The 17,344-nt window shown below is 49.6% G+C and overlaps 2 protein-coding genes across 6 annotated transcripts in view; both read right to left on the bottom strand.

The window, feature by feature from the left end:
* Positions 1–884, bottom strand: part of TRIT1 (tRNA isopentenyltransferase 1) — a 45,999-nt gene extending 45,115 nt beyond the window's left edge. For all 5 annotated transcript variants that reach the window (XM_073902841.1, XM_073902842.1, XM_073902843.1 and 2 more), the window contains exon 1: positions 672–884. In XM_073902841.1, coding sequence (XP_073758942.1) covers positions 672–848 — 177 coding nt within the window. In that variant the 5' untranslated portion in view covers positions 849–884. The remainder of the gene's footprint in view (positions 1–671) is intronic.
* Positions 885–10,159: 9,275 nt separating this feature from the next.
* Positions 10,160–16,794, bottom strand: MYCL (MYCL proto-oncogene, bHLH transcription factor). The gene is made up of 3 exons (XM_025857137.2): positions 16,614–16,794; positions 15,771–16,275; positions 10,160–12,781 (listed from the first exon to the last, which is right to left on the bottom strand). The coding sequence occupies exons 1-3, from the start codon at positions 16,719–16,721 to the stop codon at positions 12,183–12,185; spliced, it is 1,212 nt and encodes a 403-aa protein (XP_025712922.1). The 5' UTR covers positions 16,722–16,794; the 3' UTR covers positions 10,160–12,182.
* Positions 16,795–17,344: the final 550 nt, after the last annotated feature.

Raw genomic sequence — 17,344 nt, 5'->3', positions numbered from 1 at the left:
TTAAAAATCTCAGCTTAAACATAACGTTTACCAGGTGCCTGGCCCTGGCCTTCTTCAGGACCCTGCTCTTCATTCTAAAACTCATGCTCTCACTTATTAAGCACTACAGCCCTGTGAGGTAGGTGGCATTTTTTCCACTTTACAGATACATTAAGCTCCCGTGGCCGACGGCAGATTCGGAACTAGAATGCAGGTCTCCTGAATATCCACCCTGTTCCATTCCCTCAGGAGCTACTACTCATAGATGGTAACCGATTTATACCGGTGTCGCTGAGTACTCTAAATAGCAAAAGCTCTGCAATAATTTTCATTCAACAGGTATTTATTGGACGCCTGTCAACCCTATAGGTTCAAATGCCATCTCCTTCACTTATTCGCTATGTGACACGGAGAAAGCCGTTTCGTCTCCCTAGGTGAATTCCCTCAAGTGTCAATGGAGATGGTATCTACCAACAGCAACGTCGTGAGAAGTAAATGAGATGAGAAAACTAAATCAATCGCCTGACATTATGTCTGGCATCTAGTAATTATGGGTTCCCTTCACCGATCCACTCCGCCCCACAGGCCTCGGCGTTCACCCACTACCACCATGCGACAGGGCATCCACTCGGCCAGAGGCCCGCAGGCGGCCTCTGGGTTTCGCAGGCCCAGGGCCAGCCGCACTGTCATACCTGCATGGAGTCAGCGCTGACGATTTCGCCACCGAGCCGTTGGCCTAGCTGCAACGCCAGGGTGGATTTGCCGGTGCCCGTGGCCCCGAGAATCACTACAAGAGGCAGTGTTCGTGGCAGGGCCCGGAGCCCGGACCCTACAGAAACTGCTCGTGCAACCGCCGCCGCCGCCGCCATCTTGAAGATATCTGCGCTTGCGCGGGAGCAGCTGTCCCCATGGCAACCGTCAGTGCGCCTGCGCATACCTAGGCTCCGTGAGGAGGATGAGAGGAGGGGTGGGAGGGGCGAGACCACGGTTTCCAAGCTTGAGAAACTCCCGACGTGACTGTCATCAACTAGCTGGTGTCAGAGCCTCGACGATCTCCTCTCTCCTTTTTGTTTTTTTAACAACTGATAATCAATTTATTAAAGAGATCGATTTTTAAAAACTATCTCCTCCCTTAAATGAGGGATGGCAGTCCTATCTCAAGTCTATCCCCCGTTATTCTTTCTTTCATGGCACCTGGTTCTTTTCTTCATACCACTAACTACAATATAAAAATATATACTGATTTCTTGTGTATTGCCTGACTTCCAATCCAGGCTGTTAGTTCCATAAAAGCAAGGAACAGATTCTGCCTAGGTCATTGCTGTATTCCAGTGCCTAGCACAGTGCCTGATACAGAACAGACATCCAATAATTGTTAAATGGAGAGGAGAATGGTTTGCCTATCTAGTGCTGGAGCCAGTAAACTAAATGTGTGGGGTTCTCCATGATCTGATCTGCCCAGTGCTCAGGCAAGGGTGACTGCTCTAACATTTTTATCCCAAAACACAAACCCAGACACAATCAGAAGGCAGGACAAAATTTTCCATCTCTTTGGTGAAAGGATGCAAGAAATAGGTTGAGAGCAGAGAAAAGCAAGTAAACAATCCACAAAATATGAAGAGGAAAAATAAGGAAGGCAGAAAGGATAAAGGAGTAGTAACCCTCAGATTAAAGTGCAGACCAGAGGACTGAAATTCAGGAAACCCCACAACCTTTAAGAAAGGGCTTTGGGGTGCCTTGGTGGCTCAGTCGGCAAGCGTCTGCCTTCAACTCAGGTCATGATCCTGGGGTCCTGGGATTGAACCCCACAAACAGGTTCCCTGCTCAGTGGGGAGTCTGCTTCTTGCTCTTCCTCTCCCTCCACCCCTCTCCCCCCCTCAGGTTCTCTCTCTCTCTCTCTCAAATAAATAAAATAAAATCTAAAAAAGAAAGAAAGAAAGAAAGAAAAGAAAAGAAAAGAAAAGAAAAGAAAGAAAAAAGGGCTTTGAAATCAGAGAGACCTGGGTTCAAATCCCAGCTCTGCTACTTATTAGCTGTTGCCTGACCTCACACAATTAACTTTACCTCTTAGCCTCAGTTTTATCATGAAATACCTCTCAGGGTTGTCATAAGGATAAATTGAAGTTATATCCAAAAAGTACGTGCTACAATATCCTAGCACAGAACGACCACCATTTGTTGAACACTTTGTATTATTGTAATGGTAACACCCCATCTGCCTCACTAAAGCGGTAAGAGCAGGGGCGCCTGGGTGGCTCAGTCGTTAAGCGTCTGCCTTCGGCTCAGGTCATGATCCCAGGGTCCTGGGATCGACCCCCATCGAGCCCCCCATTGAGCCCCGCATCGGGCTCCCTGCTCTCCGGGAAACCTGCTTCTCCCACTCCCCCTGCTTGTGTTCCCTCTCTCATTGTCAAATAAATAAATAAAATCATAAAAAAAAAAGAGATAAGAGCAGCAGCCTAAGAGCAGAGAAATTTTCGGTACTATGTAAAAGTACCTAAATATATATTCTACTAACCCCTTGTTAGACAATTTAAGGGTTAATTTCTTTCTCCCTGAGATTACTTGGCTCTGCCTAGCTCTCAGGTCATATCACCGGATCCCTTGGGCCCAAGAAATTACCCCTGGAAGTTTAGAGCATACGATAGGCCTGCCTGGAATAACTGCCAATACATTTCTCAATCGCTTGGATCACTGGTGGCATAATGGTCACTCTTTTGCAGACCCAGCCTGAACCTTGTGGCTACATGTATTGTTTGGAGAACATCAGAACCCAGGATACTCTGTACCTCCTTTTCTCAACCCAGTCTGCTTTGATCAAAAGCCTGTTCTCTCCAATTTGTGGTACCCGCCTGGGGCTGGTTTTAAAATCGAGATGTGTGGCCGTATATTGGCAGACACTCTCACATGATGGTTGTTAACTGTAGAGCCTTTGCCTGGAGACTTTCAGAGGGTACGGTTGCTATGACAACCACTAGAAAGATGGCAGGCAGGAGAAATGATGCAAATAAAGCAAAAGGGAGGCTAATTTCATGATGACAATCTGACCATGACAGAGTATGCCCACTCACAGATGGGAAAGCACTGTCCAAGTCATGAGCAGGTGACTGTTACTAGAGAGAGAAAAAAAGAGGGGAGTGGAATTTACCACTGAGAGACCCAAAGAGGGAGAAGCTGGTTACCAAGGCAACTGGGGAGAAAGGAATGAAAAAAATGGGGCTTCACCACAGCAGCAGAAAATTGCTTCTAGCCAAGCAACACGGGACTGTTGCTATAGAAACAAAGAGAACAGGGATCCTATAGACCATGGGGAGAATTATCACTGAAATGCTGAGCAGGAAAGACTCCTAAATCAGAATGGAGCCCATGGTCCAAAACAAATCAGGAGAAGTGGGAAAAACATCATACCATTTCCATTTGTTTTAATTCTACCAGTCCTATCAAAAGAGAATAGGAACATATTTTTAAAATACCTTTAGGCTATTTCATTTGTAACTGTTTGTCTCCCCAATGATCTTCTGAACTCCAAATTATACTAAGAATAATTCCTTCAAGATAATCTGTAACTTGAAATCCTCATTGGAGTGTTTAAGTTCAAGGGAAAATTGAGAAATTGAAGTCTATGTCCAAGAATTAATAAGAATTTATTTTAAAGACAATATAAAATCCTCTAATGGGAAGCTTTACACAGTAATAAGGAGACAAAAGGTGACAAAAGGTTGCCGAGAAAGCTATTTGGGGGCTCCTGGGTGGCTCAGTCGGTTGAGTGACCAGTTTTTGATTTCTGCTCAGATCATGATCTCAGGGTTGTGGGACTGAGTCCTGTGTTGGGCTCCTTGCTCAGCAGGGAGTCTGCTAGAGATTCTCTCTCTCTCTTTCTCCGTCTCCCTCTGCTCCTCCCTCCCCCCTCCCTCCCTCTCTCTCTCTCTAAAATAAATTAATTAAGAAAAAAGAAAAAAGAAAAGAAAGCTATTTGTAGTCATGCCCTGACCCCTCTCCCCCTTCTCTGAGGCCGGATGGGAAGTAGCTCAATCTATTCTGAAAGATAATTCAAGAGGAAAGGGAGTCTTTCACTTAAAGTATATTGTATACCTAGAGGTGGAGGTTGCAGAAGACTACTTCCCATACTCCAATGCTTACAGATTATTTGGGGGTAAAGAAATTCTAGTTGAAAAGGCAAAAATGCTGGGATGGCTTCAGTCCAGAACATATCTAAACTATAAGAATAAGGAACTAAGGACACTCAGATTACTTGGAGGGTAATAATTCTTTGCCTCCCCTTCCGAAAGTCCACAGCCAGCCACCTAATCATCATCCCCAGTGTGTGCGTGTGTTGTAGAGTGTCTGTCTGTAGGACAGATGTATAGTCAGGCTGGGCAACCTCTGCACCTGCCTCACTTTCTCTAGAAAACTGAGTGCTGTGTACAGGGTGGGATGGGCATGGGAACATGGCAAAAAAGGAGAAAGGAGGAAGTGTGGAGAGGTAGAGGGGATATCTGGGTGATGACCCACTAGTGTTCATTATATTATTTCCTGTCCTCTATATTTTAAATGATTTATTTAAACATTTTTTTTAGAAATAAGAAGAAGCATAGGGACGAGGCTAAAGGTGAAGCCATTAGAGTGGAAAGGCCATTCAAAGGGAAGCATCCAGAAAGCTCAAATGTTCAACATGGAAATCTAGAGGATGCTGTGAGAGGACAGAAGGAGGAACATGCCATGGGAGGTCTGAAGCCTCTGTTTCCAAGGCCAGAGAACACTAGCTTTTTCTATAACCCTAGGTGCCTTTTCAGCCTGACCCCCATACTAATTAGGTATCCCAAATAAAAAATATATCTTGTGGGATTATTTCATGACACACTCGGTGCCTGTATTGGTCTCCTAGGGCTGCCATAACACATTACCACAAACTGTGTGGCTCAAAACAACAGAAATGTATTCTTTCACAGTTCTGGACCCCAGAAGCCCAAAATCAAGGGGTGGCAGGGCCATGGTCCGAAGCCTCCCTCTAAGGAAGAATCCTTCTTTGCCTCTTCTAACTTCTAGCTTCTAGCATTCTTTGGTTTGTGGCAGCATGACTCCAATCCTGTGTCTGTCTTCATATGGCCATCTTTTCTGTGTGTGTCTCTGTCCACATTTCTCCCTCCCTAGGACACCAGTCCTTGAATCAGAGACCATCTTAATCCACTATGACATCATCTTAACTTGATTACATCTGCAGACACCCTATTTCCAAACAAGGTCACATTCGTGGGTTCTGGATAGACATGAGATTGGTGGGGGACAAAAATACAACCCAGTAGAGGGCCTGTGAGTAATCACAGTAATTTTCATCTGTTGCTGTTTCCATTGGCGAATTGTCGATTCAAATTTGGGAGCTCGGAATTGCTCAAAACAAGTGAGGTTCCCCTCACAAGAGAGTGGAGCTCACCATGTTATAGGGTTTATGTTATACCTAAAGTTAAGTTATGGGGTTTTCTCCGGAGCTCACCAGAATGTTCTCAGAGGGAGCTCACTTCCAGTATTCTGTGGCTGTCTAAGAGGGCCTGCACACCCACAGTGAAGCCCCGAGGGCCTGGAAGATCAGAGTGGGGTAAGTGCAAAAGGGAAAAAGATGCTCCTTTCCAGTCCTGAGCTCATGGCTCTTTCAAGCCCTCTCCTCTGTGTCTCTGGCCCCTTCTCTTTCTCATGGCTTGGCAGGTTGGGCCTTCATCATCTTTATATCCTGATGAGTCTCAAATCTGTACCTTCCTTGCAAACCCCTTCCTAAAGCTTTAGTATCACATCCTCAACTTCCTGTTGGGTGCCCTATTTCGTATGACACCATCACCTCAAACCTCATGGTGTCCCAAACCACAATCAGTTTCTTTCCCTGACTTCCCTATTTCAAAGAATCACTGAGGATGTTGGCTATCAAAAGGGTCCTTTTAGAAATCCAGCGCAACTCTTGTTTTGTAAAAATGTGACCACCCAGCCAGCACATCAAACCAGATTCTTCCCCATTCCCCAGACTCCATACAACCTTCCCAATCCCCTCTTCCCCCCAAACTATTCCCTCCGCCTAGAACACCTTCCTCCTCTTCACTTGGCTACAGGCCGCAGGGACTTCCAGTTCCAGTTATAGTCAGTGTCTCCACCAAGAACTTTCTTGATGACTCCAAACAGAGTGCTCTCTTCCCCTTCTGAGGCTTGTAGCCCTCGTCTGAGATGTATCCTGCCTTATCTTGTGGTCGTGTTCACATGCTCATGAACTTCCACAAGGAGCCTAGCTTTATAGATCACTGCTCTCACTCTGTGGCGGGCACTGTTCGAAGTGTTTTACATATAACTACCTGTTGAATCTTTACAACAGCTCTGTGAGGTAGGTGTTAATATTATATCCATTTCAGAGAAGAAGGAAACTTCTAGGACTCAGGGAGGTTAAGGGATTTGCCCAACATCACACAGGTAGTAACTCCAAATCCCTGTTCTTAACCATCATACTATGCCATCTACACCACCTTCTGTGGCTACTTTTTTTTTTTTTTTTTTTTTTGTTAAATCTCCACAGGACCTGGCTCCAATTCCTCATTCCAATGTTCTTCTAAGTGTGACCTCAGGATTCCACCTTCCTGCTTGCTTGTCAGCAGCGTAGATTCCTGGCTCTGACCTAGTGCATCAGGTGGGGGCAGGGAGTAGGTTCTTAACACACGTTCAAGTTTGAGAGTCACTGCCTGAACAAACAGACATTCAAGGGTTTAACTGGCAAAATGGGGTCAGTTGACTCCAGCTCAGTTCGAAGATACCGCAGTGCCCAGTAAGGACACAGGGAGGGCCCATAGGTGCCACAGCATCCCAGACTCACAGCTCTTGCCTGCCGTGGGTCGTGGGATGCTGTGGACCAGCCGGAAGCTCAGGTCTTATGCCTCACTTTACCCCTGTGCCTTGCTCAAGCTCCCCAAACTCTGGCTACTCTTTCCCTAATGACCTATTTCCTCTTGAGGCATCAGTCTGTGCACTCCAGATTACTTTAAGTACTCCTTCTGGGAAGATTCCTTATTTTCCCAATCTCTTCCATCGCTTTTCAGATATGACTAATCTGTATTCTAGGTGTGGCTTGCTAAATGGCTTGAAAAACACTAATCATTTACTGAGCACTTACTATTGCTCACAACAACCCCATGAAGTGGGTGCTATTATTTCGACCTGTTTCACAGAGAAGGTAATAATTTGCCCAAGGTGGTGGCAAAGATACAGCTGGAAAATGCAGAGCCAGATTTGGAACTAAGATCTGTTGGGTGTGGGAGACCACTTAGCCGTACCGCTTCCTACAAGTTTAAAGGCAATCCAACACTTCCTGGGCACCTACTGGGCCCCTGGCGCGGAGTCTAATTATTTAATAACTCACCTGATTAGAGACTTTAAGAACATATTTACATTTCCTGGCCCAGAGAATGGTAACGTTAATACGGTTGATCCCTTTGGCAGCAATTCCAAATAAAGACATTAACAAGAGCTGCCCACCGGGCTTAAAGTAGAAATGCTCACACCCCAGCGGAGCTTCCGCTGACACATTTAGACACCTCCCCTCCACCCCTCCCCAGTCACCCACTCATCAATCATCTTCCAACTGGCTATCCTTACCCGCAGGAAGGAAAACTCTTTCTCACTCCCTCCTATCACCTTCCAAAGCAACAAAGCCATCCCCGTCCTCCCCTCGTCCTTCTAAAGTGAATATTCTGGAATATCCTAACCTCGGGAGCACTTTAGACGAATTCAGCATATCTAAGATAGTTCAACCTGTCTCAGTCCCCACAAAAATAGCTTCCCACAGGGGTGGGAATTAGCACACGTGTTAGCCTTTTATTGTCTAACAGGGAGGGTGACCTTTCTTTTCTACAGTAAGTGTGGCTTCTCAGCTGCCCCTTATTGTCCACATGCATGTCCTCGAGTTGGGTGCACAGTCCCTTAGGTGTACTATTCAGTCAAACCTAATTTGTAGAAATTGTTCTCTGAAATCCAGGAATAAACTCCCGACTATTTTCAGACAAAGATAAAGGTAGGAGTCTGTAGAAATGAGCTAGGAAGGAGCTTAAAATACTTCACATTCCAGAAACACCCTCCCTTCCCCCCAGGAGATGGCTTTATTCCCACTCCTTTCTCAGCAGAGTTGGACTCAGAGGAGCTGAAGCTTGGAGACAGACGGCTGGTCCTAGCTGTGTGGGCTTGGACAAATGATTTCAATGTGCCTGAGCTTCAGTTTGCTCATCTGTGCAATGGGGCTGATGCCACCCTGTTCTCTAGGTTATTGTAAGAATTAAGATATGTAAAACAACTAACACCAGTCCCCGTACCTAGGAGTCCTTGCTATTTTACCAAGGGCCCATGAATTCTTTCAAGGCCAGGAAAGGGAGAGAAGTCCTACAAATTAGTCTCTTGATAAATGGCATCAAAGAAGTTGGATGAGTATACTGGGAGCAGAGTGACTAGAACTGAAAGAGGGAACTGCAGTTCTAAAAAGAGAGTCCCAACAATGCAAGCTTATTTTTATCAAACAACTACTTACAAACTAGGTTTGGTGACTTGGAGGCAGTGGGGATGGGGTGGAAAGTTTACCTGACAGGAGACTGGGTTTGGGATTCTGATTTTGTTATGTGACCTTGAGCCAGAATCTGCTCTGGGCTCCGGTACTCTGTGGCAGAGGTTGCGTACTTACACATTGTGATGAGGGGCACTTTGCAAACGTGAGGAATTTATAGGAGCTTTTTGACTCTACTCAGGCTATATAAGAAGAGAGGGAGAGCAGGCAGGCAATACCAGCCAGGAGAGAGTTGTAAGGAAGGATTTAACTGAGGCAAATTGGCCTCCCTCCACCATGATGCTCATGGCCTTTCCAAACAGCAACTGTTGGCCTTTCCCAGACCTGGGGTGGGGGTGGGGGGCTCTCTGGGGCAAGACTAAGCCACCCAGCCCACAAATGCGGCACAGTACTGGTCATGGAACATCTGCTCTAGTTCATCCCAATAAGTGGCAGGCACAATGGCCCCAAGGAGAGACAATTCCAACAAGCAGTTAAGTGATGGAATTCCATATTTACCTCCCCCACACACCCCGTGCTAACAAAACACGCTGTCGTTATTATGCAGTGATTAAGACCTCAGGCTGTGGAGATAGGCAGAGCAGGTTTCCATCCCAATTCATTTACTTACTAGCCCAGTCACTTTGGGCAGTTTTGTTTTCACCCTGAGAACCTCAGTCTCCCTCCTCCCTGGCCCCGGCAAGCAGTTGGTTGTGGTGCCCTATGTAAGAGGGAGCAGAGTGCTTTGGCATAGGCAGTGTTCTATCAGGAATGGCGATTATTACAGGGCGCGCCTGGGTAGCTCAGTCAGTTAAGGAATGGCGATTATTCAATTTTCCCTTTTTGCATTTATGGCAAGTTTATGAGAATGATGGGAGAGGGAAGGGGAGCCTTCATTTTTTTTCATTAATTGAGGGAGAAGGAAAAAAAAAATCACATTACGTCACAAAACCATAGAGAATTTTTAAGACATCCTGCAAAGTCATCGGATCACTAAGGTAAGAACGGTACCACCTTAAAGAATAAAAGGCTTTATACTCTAGGAAGGGGCTTAGGGGCGCCTGAGTGGTGCGGTGGATTAAACATCCAAATCTTGGTTTCGGCTCAGGTCATGCATGATCTCAGAGCCCTGCTCTCAGGGTCATGAGATCGAGCCCCTTGTCGGGCTCGGCGCTCAGTGCAGAGTCTACTTGGGTTTCTCTCTCCCTCTCCCTCTGCCCCAGCCCCCCCGTAAATAAATAAATCTTAAAAAGAAAAAAAGAAAGGGGCCTGAAGTCTACTACTTCATTAATACCTGCCAACCCCCTGTGCAGTAGTATTTATCCCCATTTTACAGATTAGGAGACTAAGGGTCACAGAGGTAAAGCTAAAAGGCACAGAACAAGCTAGGTAATGGAACTGGGATTTCAAACCTTCTAAAGTACAAATTCAGCACTCCTTGCAATTCACAAGAGAATTTCACGTTCACTAAGTACACCAAGCACTGCACTGACATTGTTTAGACATGTCTGAAATGGCATTTCAGGAACCCAAAGTGGAATGACCTGGTTAGCAACATGGTTGGAGAAATACAACCCTCTAGATCACTGGTGGTTACCCTGAAATCGTTTTCCTTGGCTCAGGGGGACTTGGTTGGCATAAGGTGCCCCCCACTCTGACATGTTTGAGAAATCTTTTATTAGCAGAAGTCCCAGAAGGCAACATTTTAAAATCAGGCAATCGATAATCACAACTAAATACAAAATTTCAGGTAAACCTGCCTTTCAAAATAAATCAGACTCTTGCAACAGGAGAATTGCCCAAGAGTTGTTTTTTTTTTCCTTGTACAAAAACAATTAACACCACTTTGCAAAAGGCATACAAAAATACAGTATTAAAAAAAAAAACAAATAAAACAAACCACTGCTCCCAGCTTAATACCCAACAGCAGCTTATAAAACACAAGCTATTCAGGTGATACATCAGTAACCTACATCCCACCTGTTCTCCAAAGACAGTTCCAGAAGTCAGTTGGCTCCTGAAAACCATACTCCAGAAGGTAGAGAGGTTTTTTCCCAAACTTCCACTGGGGTTCTCTGAGGCCATGAAGCAACCTCAGAAACAGACCATTGTGCATAATAAGTTTGGAAGCAGCAGCTGGCTTTGCAGAACCACAGAGAATGTTCTACCATCCTCCCCTCCCCCACTTTCCAAACCACAGCCAGTAGGCACCTGCTGCCCTGGGCAGGGTTCTGGAGGGGCTGATCTTTCTTCTGGGCCAGGCTTGGGGGCTCCTGAGTTTGCCCACAGGACACCTGTTGGGTTGGATGCCTTTCCAGACTGGAGGCTGCACCTGGAATCCACTTGGAGGTACGAAGTTCACCTGGGGCAAAATCCATGGTCGGCTAAGCAGAGTTCCTGGAAGCTCCTTTAAAACCCACCAGGAAACTAGTCCACCTTCTGGAGCACTGGATGAGTCCCAGCAGCTCTCCTAGCAAGAACTTCAGTAAGGCCCAGACGCTGGGAAAGAGATCTGACTCATGTCAGGCTGGCAAGGGGCCCAAGGGTGGCTGCAGAGCCAGCAAGCTAGCTCCTTGGAGTTGCACTAGGACAGTTTGCATGGTTCTAGTAGAACTTCAAACTTACCAGTCAGGGATTGAGGTGAGAGGGAAGTGGGAAAGAGGAAGTGGTAGAGTTCTCCCTCCGGAGGTGCCTGACATCTGCCTTGAGTAAAGATTCCAAGATGGAAAACACCTGGGCAGATAACATGTTCACAGCCAGGACTCCAAGCCTTTCCCAGGCCGCAGGCTAGGACCCATTTCCCAGGGTCTTGGGGAAATATTTCTGACCGGTGGGAAAGGGGTGCTGTAGAGCCCATTGCAGAACAAAGGCAGAAGGAAACAAAAAAATCCCTTGTGGGGACAGAATGGTTTCTCCCTCAGAGGATAGGGCCCAGATGGCTTTGAGACAAAGAATCTAGAGGCCAAGCTCTTTAAATGTTCTCAAGGTCGTAGCATTTAGAGTGGGAGGAGGGGTGCTGGCTAACATAATTTTATATATATATATATATTTATATATATATATTTAAGGTTTCCAACTCCTCAGCTACTGTAAAGTGTCTGACAGTGAGGTAACGGTCCATGTTGATCAAGTCTGTGAGCCTGTCTTCACCCAAGACAGCTCGTGTGTCTCCTGGAAAGAAGAGCCTCAGGGAGAGTGTCCGGGCCCAGCTGTCCCAGCATCACCCCAGAGACACCGGTGGGAGCATCCTTTCCCAGCCCGAAGCTCATCCGGAGTGTGACATTTCATGCCGGCTGGAGCCCCCCGACAACGTCCACCACCTGTTGCATAGCATCTGTCAGTCTTTTCTTCCGAGCTAGTGAGCTAGGCAGACCCCAAGTCTCCTCAGTCAGCTGCCTGCCTGAGAAGCCAAAGGTGCCAGAGAAGACCCAGTGCTCCTGTGAGTCAGGGAAGAAGGAGAGCTGGGTTTCAAGGTTTCCAGGAATGCAAGCCCTTAGAGTGTGTGCACCGGCTGCGCTGCATTCTGGAATGTACTGTTCGGACTGTCCCACCGTCACCAAAATGTGCAAATTACTAAGGGGGAGAAGGAAGGTGAAAAAATAAACTCGGGTCTCTGTAAGACGGAGCAGTCAGGCTTTTTGGTCACTTAGTAGCCACTGAGGTACGCAATTCTCTTCTGCAGTTGCTGCTGCCGGCATCGGAGCTGCCTTTTCTCCGTGGCCATCCTCTTCTCGGCCCCCACGAGGGCTTGCAAGTACTCCAAGGCCTTGCTCAGGATCACCACTTTGGGGGCCTTGGAGCAGCTGGCCAGGGTGGGTACCTGGTCCCTCAGGGCCAAGAACCTAGAACGGAGGTCATTCCGCCGCTTGCGCTCCAGGAAGTTGTGGTTCTTCCTCTTGGTCACGTCCTCAGTGTCGGAACTGGCAGCTTTGGGGTGGCAGGACTGGGGAGCATCGCTTTCTACAGGTGGGGGACTCACAATCTCTTCATCTGCCTCTTCTTCCTTTTCCTCTGGGGCATCTCTCTCCAGAGCCTCTTCTTGGGGACCTCTCTCTGGAGCCCCTCCTTGGGAACAGCTTTCTGGAGGAAAACGGGCAGCGTAGTTGTGCTGTTGCTGATGGATGGAGATGTGGAAGTGTTTCATGCAGGGGTCCAAAGGGTCTGCCCGCACTGTGATGGTGACCGGCTTCCGTACACCCAGGGACTGTCTCTTCTCCACTGTCACGACGTCAATTTCTTCACTCTCTGTCCAAGAAGAGAGATCCAGAGAAGAAACATACCCCATGAGAAACGCGCGCGCACACACACGCGCGCGCACACACACACACACACACACACACACACACCCCTACCCTGGGGCTTGGGAAAGGAGCTGACATTTTCTCCATTTGGATATAAACAGATTGAAGTGAGGAGAAAGACAACTGGTTCATTTGTAAGGGGGTAAGGGCAGCGTGAAGGAAAGAAGGGGAAATAAGCAAGAAGGAAAATATTCTCCAATTTCCTTTTGCACAGCAAGGCTTAGATAAGAACAAAAGGCAGACCCAAGCCAACAGCCCCCAGTCTGCCCAGGCGCTCCCCTCCCCCACCGAGGGGATGGAGAGAAAGAGAGCTATCGGCCCTGGGACAAAGTTTAGCTATAAAGATCTTCCCCGGTCGGGCTCTTTCATGCCCCATCAGAATTGTAAATGAGGGGTCTGTGGGCAGAGCTGCCCTTTGTTCCTGCCCAGCACAGTCTGCACTTGGGGAATTGTTACTTTTCACAAGTTATAAATCCTATTATTCCTCCACCTCTCAATTCTGCCATCCTTTTCAGCTAAAGATTCTGGGAAGGGAGGGCTACAACCCATCCCTCCTCACCCACAGCGGGAGGGAACGGGTTTCCCTCAGGAGCATTTTGCTCCTGGTTTCAATGGGTTTCTAGTCATCCATCATTTATAGGTCGCCTGCCCCACCCCCTTCCCTGGACCAGAAGAGGGTTGGATTTGTATTCGCCTGTCGGCAAAAGCTGCTGGAACTTCACAAAGGTACAAGCAAACATTTCCAAGCGACCTGTGTGGGGGACAGGGAACTGAGCAGCAACAGACTGTCCCAATACAAGGGCCAAAACACCAGGGACCTGGAGGCGCCTGGAAATGCCCCTGTCATTCCCTGGCTCAAAGGTCTCTTAGGCTACTCAACCACGGAGAGGTGCAAATAGGGGACAGCCTTCCTGCTTCACGCATTTTGCAGCCCCCACACAGAAGGCCACCTTAATGCATTTCAGCCTGACAACAGAAGAGCTCAGTTCTCGGCCTCTTTTGAATATCAGGATGCTTGAGCCCCTTTGTCAGGAAGGCTTCCATTGTGTGGACAATCGCATTATTTCTCCATTAATAAAACCTGACCATTCAGCCCTCCTGGCCACAAAGCCTGTGATTGGCTGGCTAAGCTGTGTTTGGGCTGCTGTTTTACCCAGCCCCTAGCCTCTATTGGCTGAGCCTTGCCGTCAGTCACTCTCCTCCCCCCCCCCCTTATTGTTTGCAATCTGTTGCATTTTGTTCTGGGCCATGTGGCCTGTGAGTGAACCAGGAGCTTGCAAACAGGTTCAGGTTAAAGGGCAAGTCAGAAAATGATTCAGGAGGCTTCCCCACATCCCAAACCTTTAATATTTCAGTGTTAAACCTCATAGCTGGTAAGCTTCTGCCTAAGGAAGAAATAATGTAAGACACCATTCTTTTCAGGGATGGTCTAACTCTACCCAGACAAGGAAATGGCCTCAGCTGGACAATCAAGTCCAACCCTCTCGTGTGCAGGAGAAACTGAGATCCAGATCAGCCATGTCCGCATATCACCTTTGTAATGTTCTGGATCTCAAACTAAGATCTCCAAACTCCCCAGACAATGCGCTTTCCACTCTACCACTCCATCAGCTTTTGTAGAGATACATCTTTATTGGTTTCTTGATCTCAAAACTCCCATTCCAGCCATTAAACAAACATGAGCTCTTGGTGTTGAAAGCAAGCAGGTTAAAAATGACCTTAACACAGTGGACCAAAAAAAATTGACTTTTAATTTCTTGTTATCCTTATTTTTCCCCTCAAGTGTATGACAACTTCCATACCCACTCCCCAGTTCCCTCTCAATAGGTCATGTAAAAGTTATTCTTTAAAAGCTACTGCGAGTTTTCTAGGTCCGGATTTACCTGATGCTAGTCAGTTGACATGCTATAGAAGCACCCTCTCCAGTCTCTCTCCTGGTTAGAGGTCTAAGAGGCTAGGCTAAGACTATCGTAGTTTGGTGGCACAGGATGCTCAAAGTCTGCCCTTAGTGAGGTTTAAATTTGCATCCAAGGGTGGAGGAGGAGGCTGGTTCCATATCTGTGACCCCAGCACCCAGCTCAGAGCTTGGTACCAAGCAGGGGCCAAAGAACATTTGTTGAATGCAAGGAAGCAGCTACACAGAGCCTACAGGTGAAATTAGGAGGGAGCTAAAGGAACATCTTCCCAACTCAGACCAAAGCAACAAACCAAGGTGTAGCCCTTCCGGGATAAGCTACCATGAAGACCCTGGAAACATCAAGGAAGTGCCTGGTTGCAATGGAGGGTTGGGCAAAAGAAGATGGGGCTCAGTTCTAGTGATTTCCTATTTCTAAGCCTCAGTTTTTCCATCTGTTAATGGGGAGCGTTCGTTGCTCTGCTGCCTGTCTGGTGGGTGATCGTGTGGGGCACAAATGGTAAAGGGTGGGAGGGCATTATTGGCATTTTAAAGTAAAGCAGACAGGAAACTAGATTTTTTAAAGGGTGAAGGCTTTGGCTTTGCACAAAAGGCTCCTCAGCTTCCTCTCTCCCTAGGGGAGTGTGAGTTTCCCCAGGGAAAGTGGCAGCAACAAAAAACTTCAAGCCTGGAGTGACCTTTAAGGGACCCCTTCCAGCCTCCGGAGGACAGAAATCCCCTACAGTCCAATCCTAGTATTGTCCTCTCTAAGCGCTAAGCCTCACCCTGTCTCCCTTGTCCCCTGGGGCTTCAATCATCATCAAAAGGACGCTGGCTCCCACGCCACTTCTTCAAACTGTTTACTAATACACCCACGTGCCAGACAGACACCGCCGGGGGCTACACCGGCAGCTTCAGCCAGAGAAAGGGGGAGGTGGCCGAAGGGCTTGCGAAGACCCAATGCCAGACCTCAGACAGCGGCAGAGTTTTGGCCACCCTTTGGGTGCCCCCCTCTTGGATGGCCCGGGGCGGTCCTTACCCGAGTCGCTTGGGCTCTCGGACCCCGAGCAGGCCTGGGTCTTGGGCTCGCCCAGCGGACCGGGGACAGCGGGAGCCGGGTTGCCGGCTTCGAGGCTGGGAGCGCAGTCTGGGGCGGCGGGCGCCTTGGGCGGGTTCCCCCGGGGTGCGCCGGCGGCGAGCCGGTCGCTCACCGCTCTCTCTAGTCGTTCCCGGGCGGAGAAGCCGCTCCACATGCAGTCACGGCGGATGATGGAGGCGTAGTTCCTGCCCCAGGCTTTCGAATGGCCCCGGGATTCCGCCTCTTCCCCGGCGCCCCCTCCGGGCCAAGGCTCCGGGGGACCAATTCCGGGGGCTGAGTCCCCGGCGCCTGGACCCGAGCCCCAGGGCGGCGACGTGGGGGGCGACGGCACCAGCTCGAATTTCTTCCAGATGTCCTCACTGGGCGCCGTGGAGCGGTAGAAATCTTCCCCGCAGTCATAGTCGTAGAAATAGTGCTGGTACGAGTCGAAGTCCATGTCCGCTCCCTGCGGGAGGGAAGGGGACTGGCTGATGGGGTGCGGGCCGGGGAAGGAGGCGTCCCCAGGTCCCCCAGCACAGCACAGCTGCCAAGCTCTCGTCCCTCCCCAACCTCCCGGCTGGCAGCCCGCGCCCTTCCCTCGCGTCCCGGGAAGCCCAGCCCTGGGTCTGCGCGCCCAGGGAAGCGGCTCACAGCGCGCGGACTCCGCTGCGGGGAGCGAGTTCAAAGCAAACTTTGCCAGCGCCGCCCGGAGCGCAGCTCCCAGGGCCCGGCCGGGCCGGGCGGGGGCGCGTTGGTGCCCAAGAGGCAGCCTGCAGCCCGCCCCCCGGCTGCCCGTGGCCTCACCTCGCTCAGGCAGCCCACCACCTGGAGCGGACCGGCTCCCCGCCGGCTCGGGGCAGCCCGGCAGCCCGCACACAGGCATATGCGCGCCACCGAGCGCGCGTCCCGCATCAAGAGCACGCCCCCCCTCGCGCGCGTCCCCGCCCTCGCTCGCGCACGACAGCCCGGACGCTCCCGGGATCGGCGCGGGAGCGCGAGATGCAGGCGCATTGTTTCCGGCTGCCTTATATCTCGTCGCGCGCCCGGGGCTCTGGGGCCGGGGGCGGACCCTACGGGACAGACCCCGCCCCCCAGCCCCGCCCCCGCCCCTCCGCCGACAGGTGGGGGCGGTGGAGTCTCCGCCCCACCCCTCCTGGCTGCTCTCTGCGGCTCTACTCTATTCCCTGGACCCCCCCCAAAATGAATTGCACGCTGGGTCGTGCAGGGCAGGCAGCGAGCTGACACAGTTTGAGGGTCGTCTAGTGGAGGCGTGACTCTTCAGCTAGGCTTGGGCCGTCCCCAGCACGCAAACTAAGGCCGCACCCCTTGCGCACTCCGGACTAGGGAATAGGGCTACTCCCTGCCCCGCCCCTCGAGCCCGCTTGGCGGGCTTATTTCAGGTGCTTCTGCCCCGCGGCCCGGGTGTAGATGGGGGGACTGGCGCACCTCCACCGCGCCACCTGGCGGCCCTCAGCCCGGAAGTGGGGCTGGTCCCGGGTATCCTCTTTATCACCTGTTGGCCAGTTTCTTTACCG

Source organism: Callorhinus ursinus, unplaced genomic scaffold, assembly GCF_003265705.2.
Source record: "Callorhinus ursinus isolate GAN/ISIS: 27379988/994484 unplaced genomic scaffold, GSC_fseal_2.0 scaffold18, whole genome shotgun sequence".
NCBI lineage: Eukaryota > Metazoa > Chordata > Mammalia > Carnivora > Otariidae > Callorhinus > Callorhinus ursinus.
This window is presented reverse-complemented; position numbering and strand designations above follow the sequence as displayed.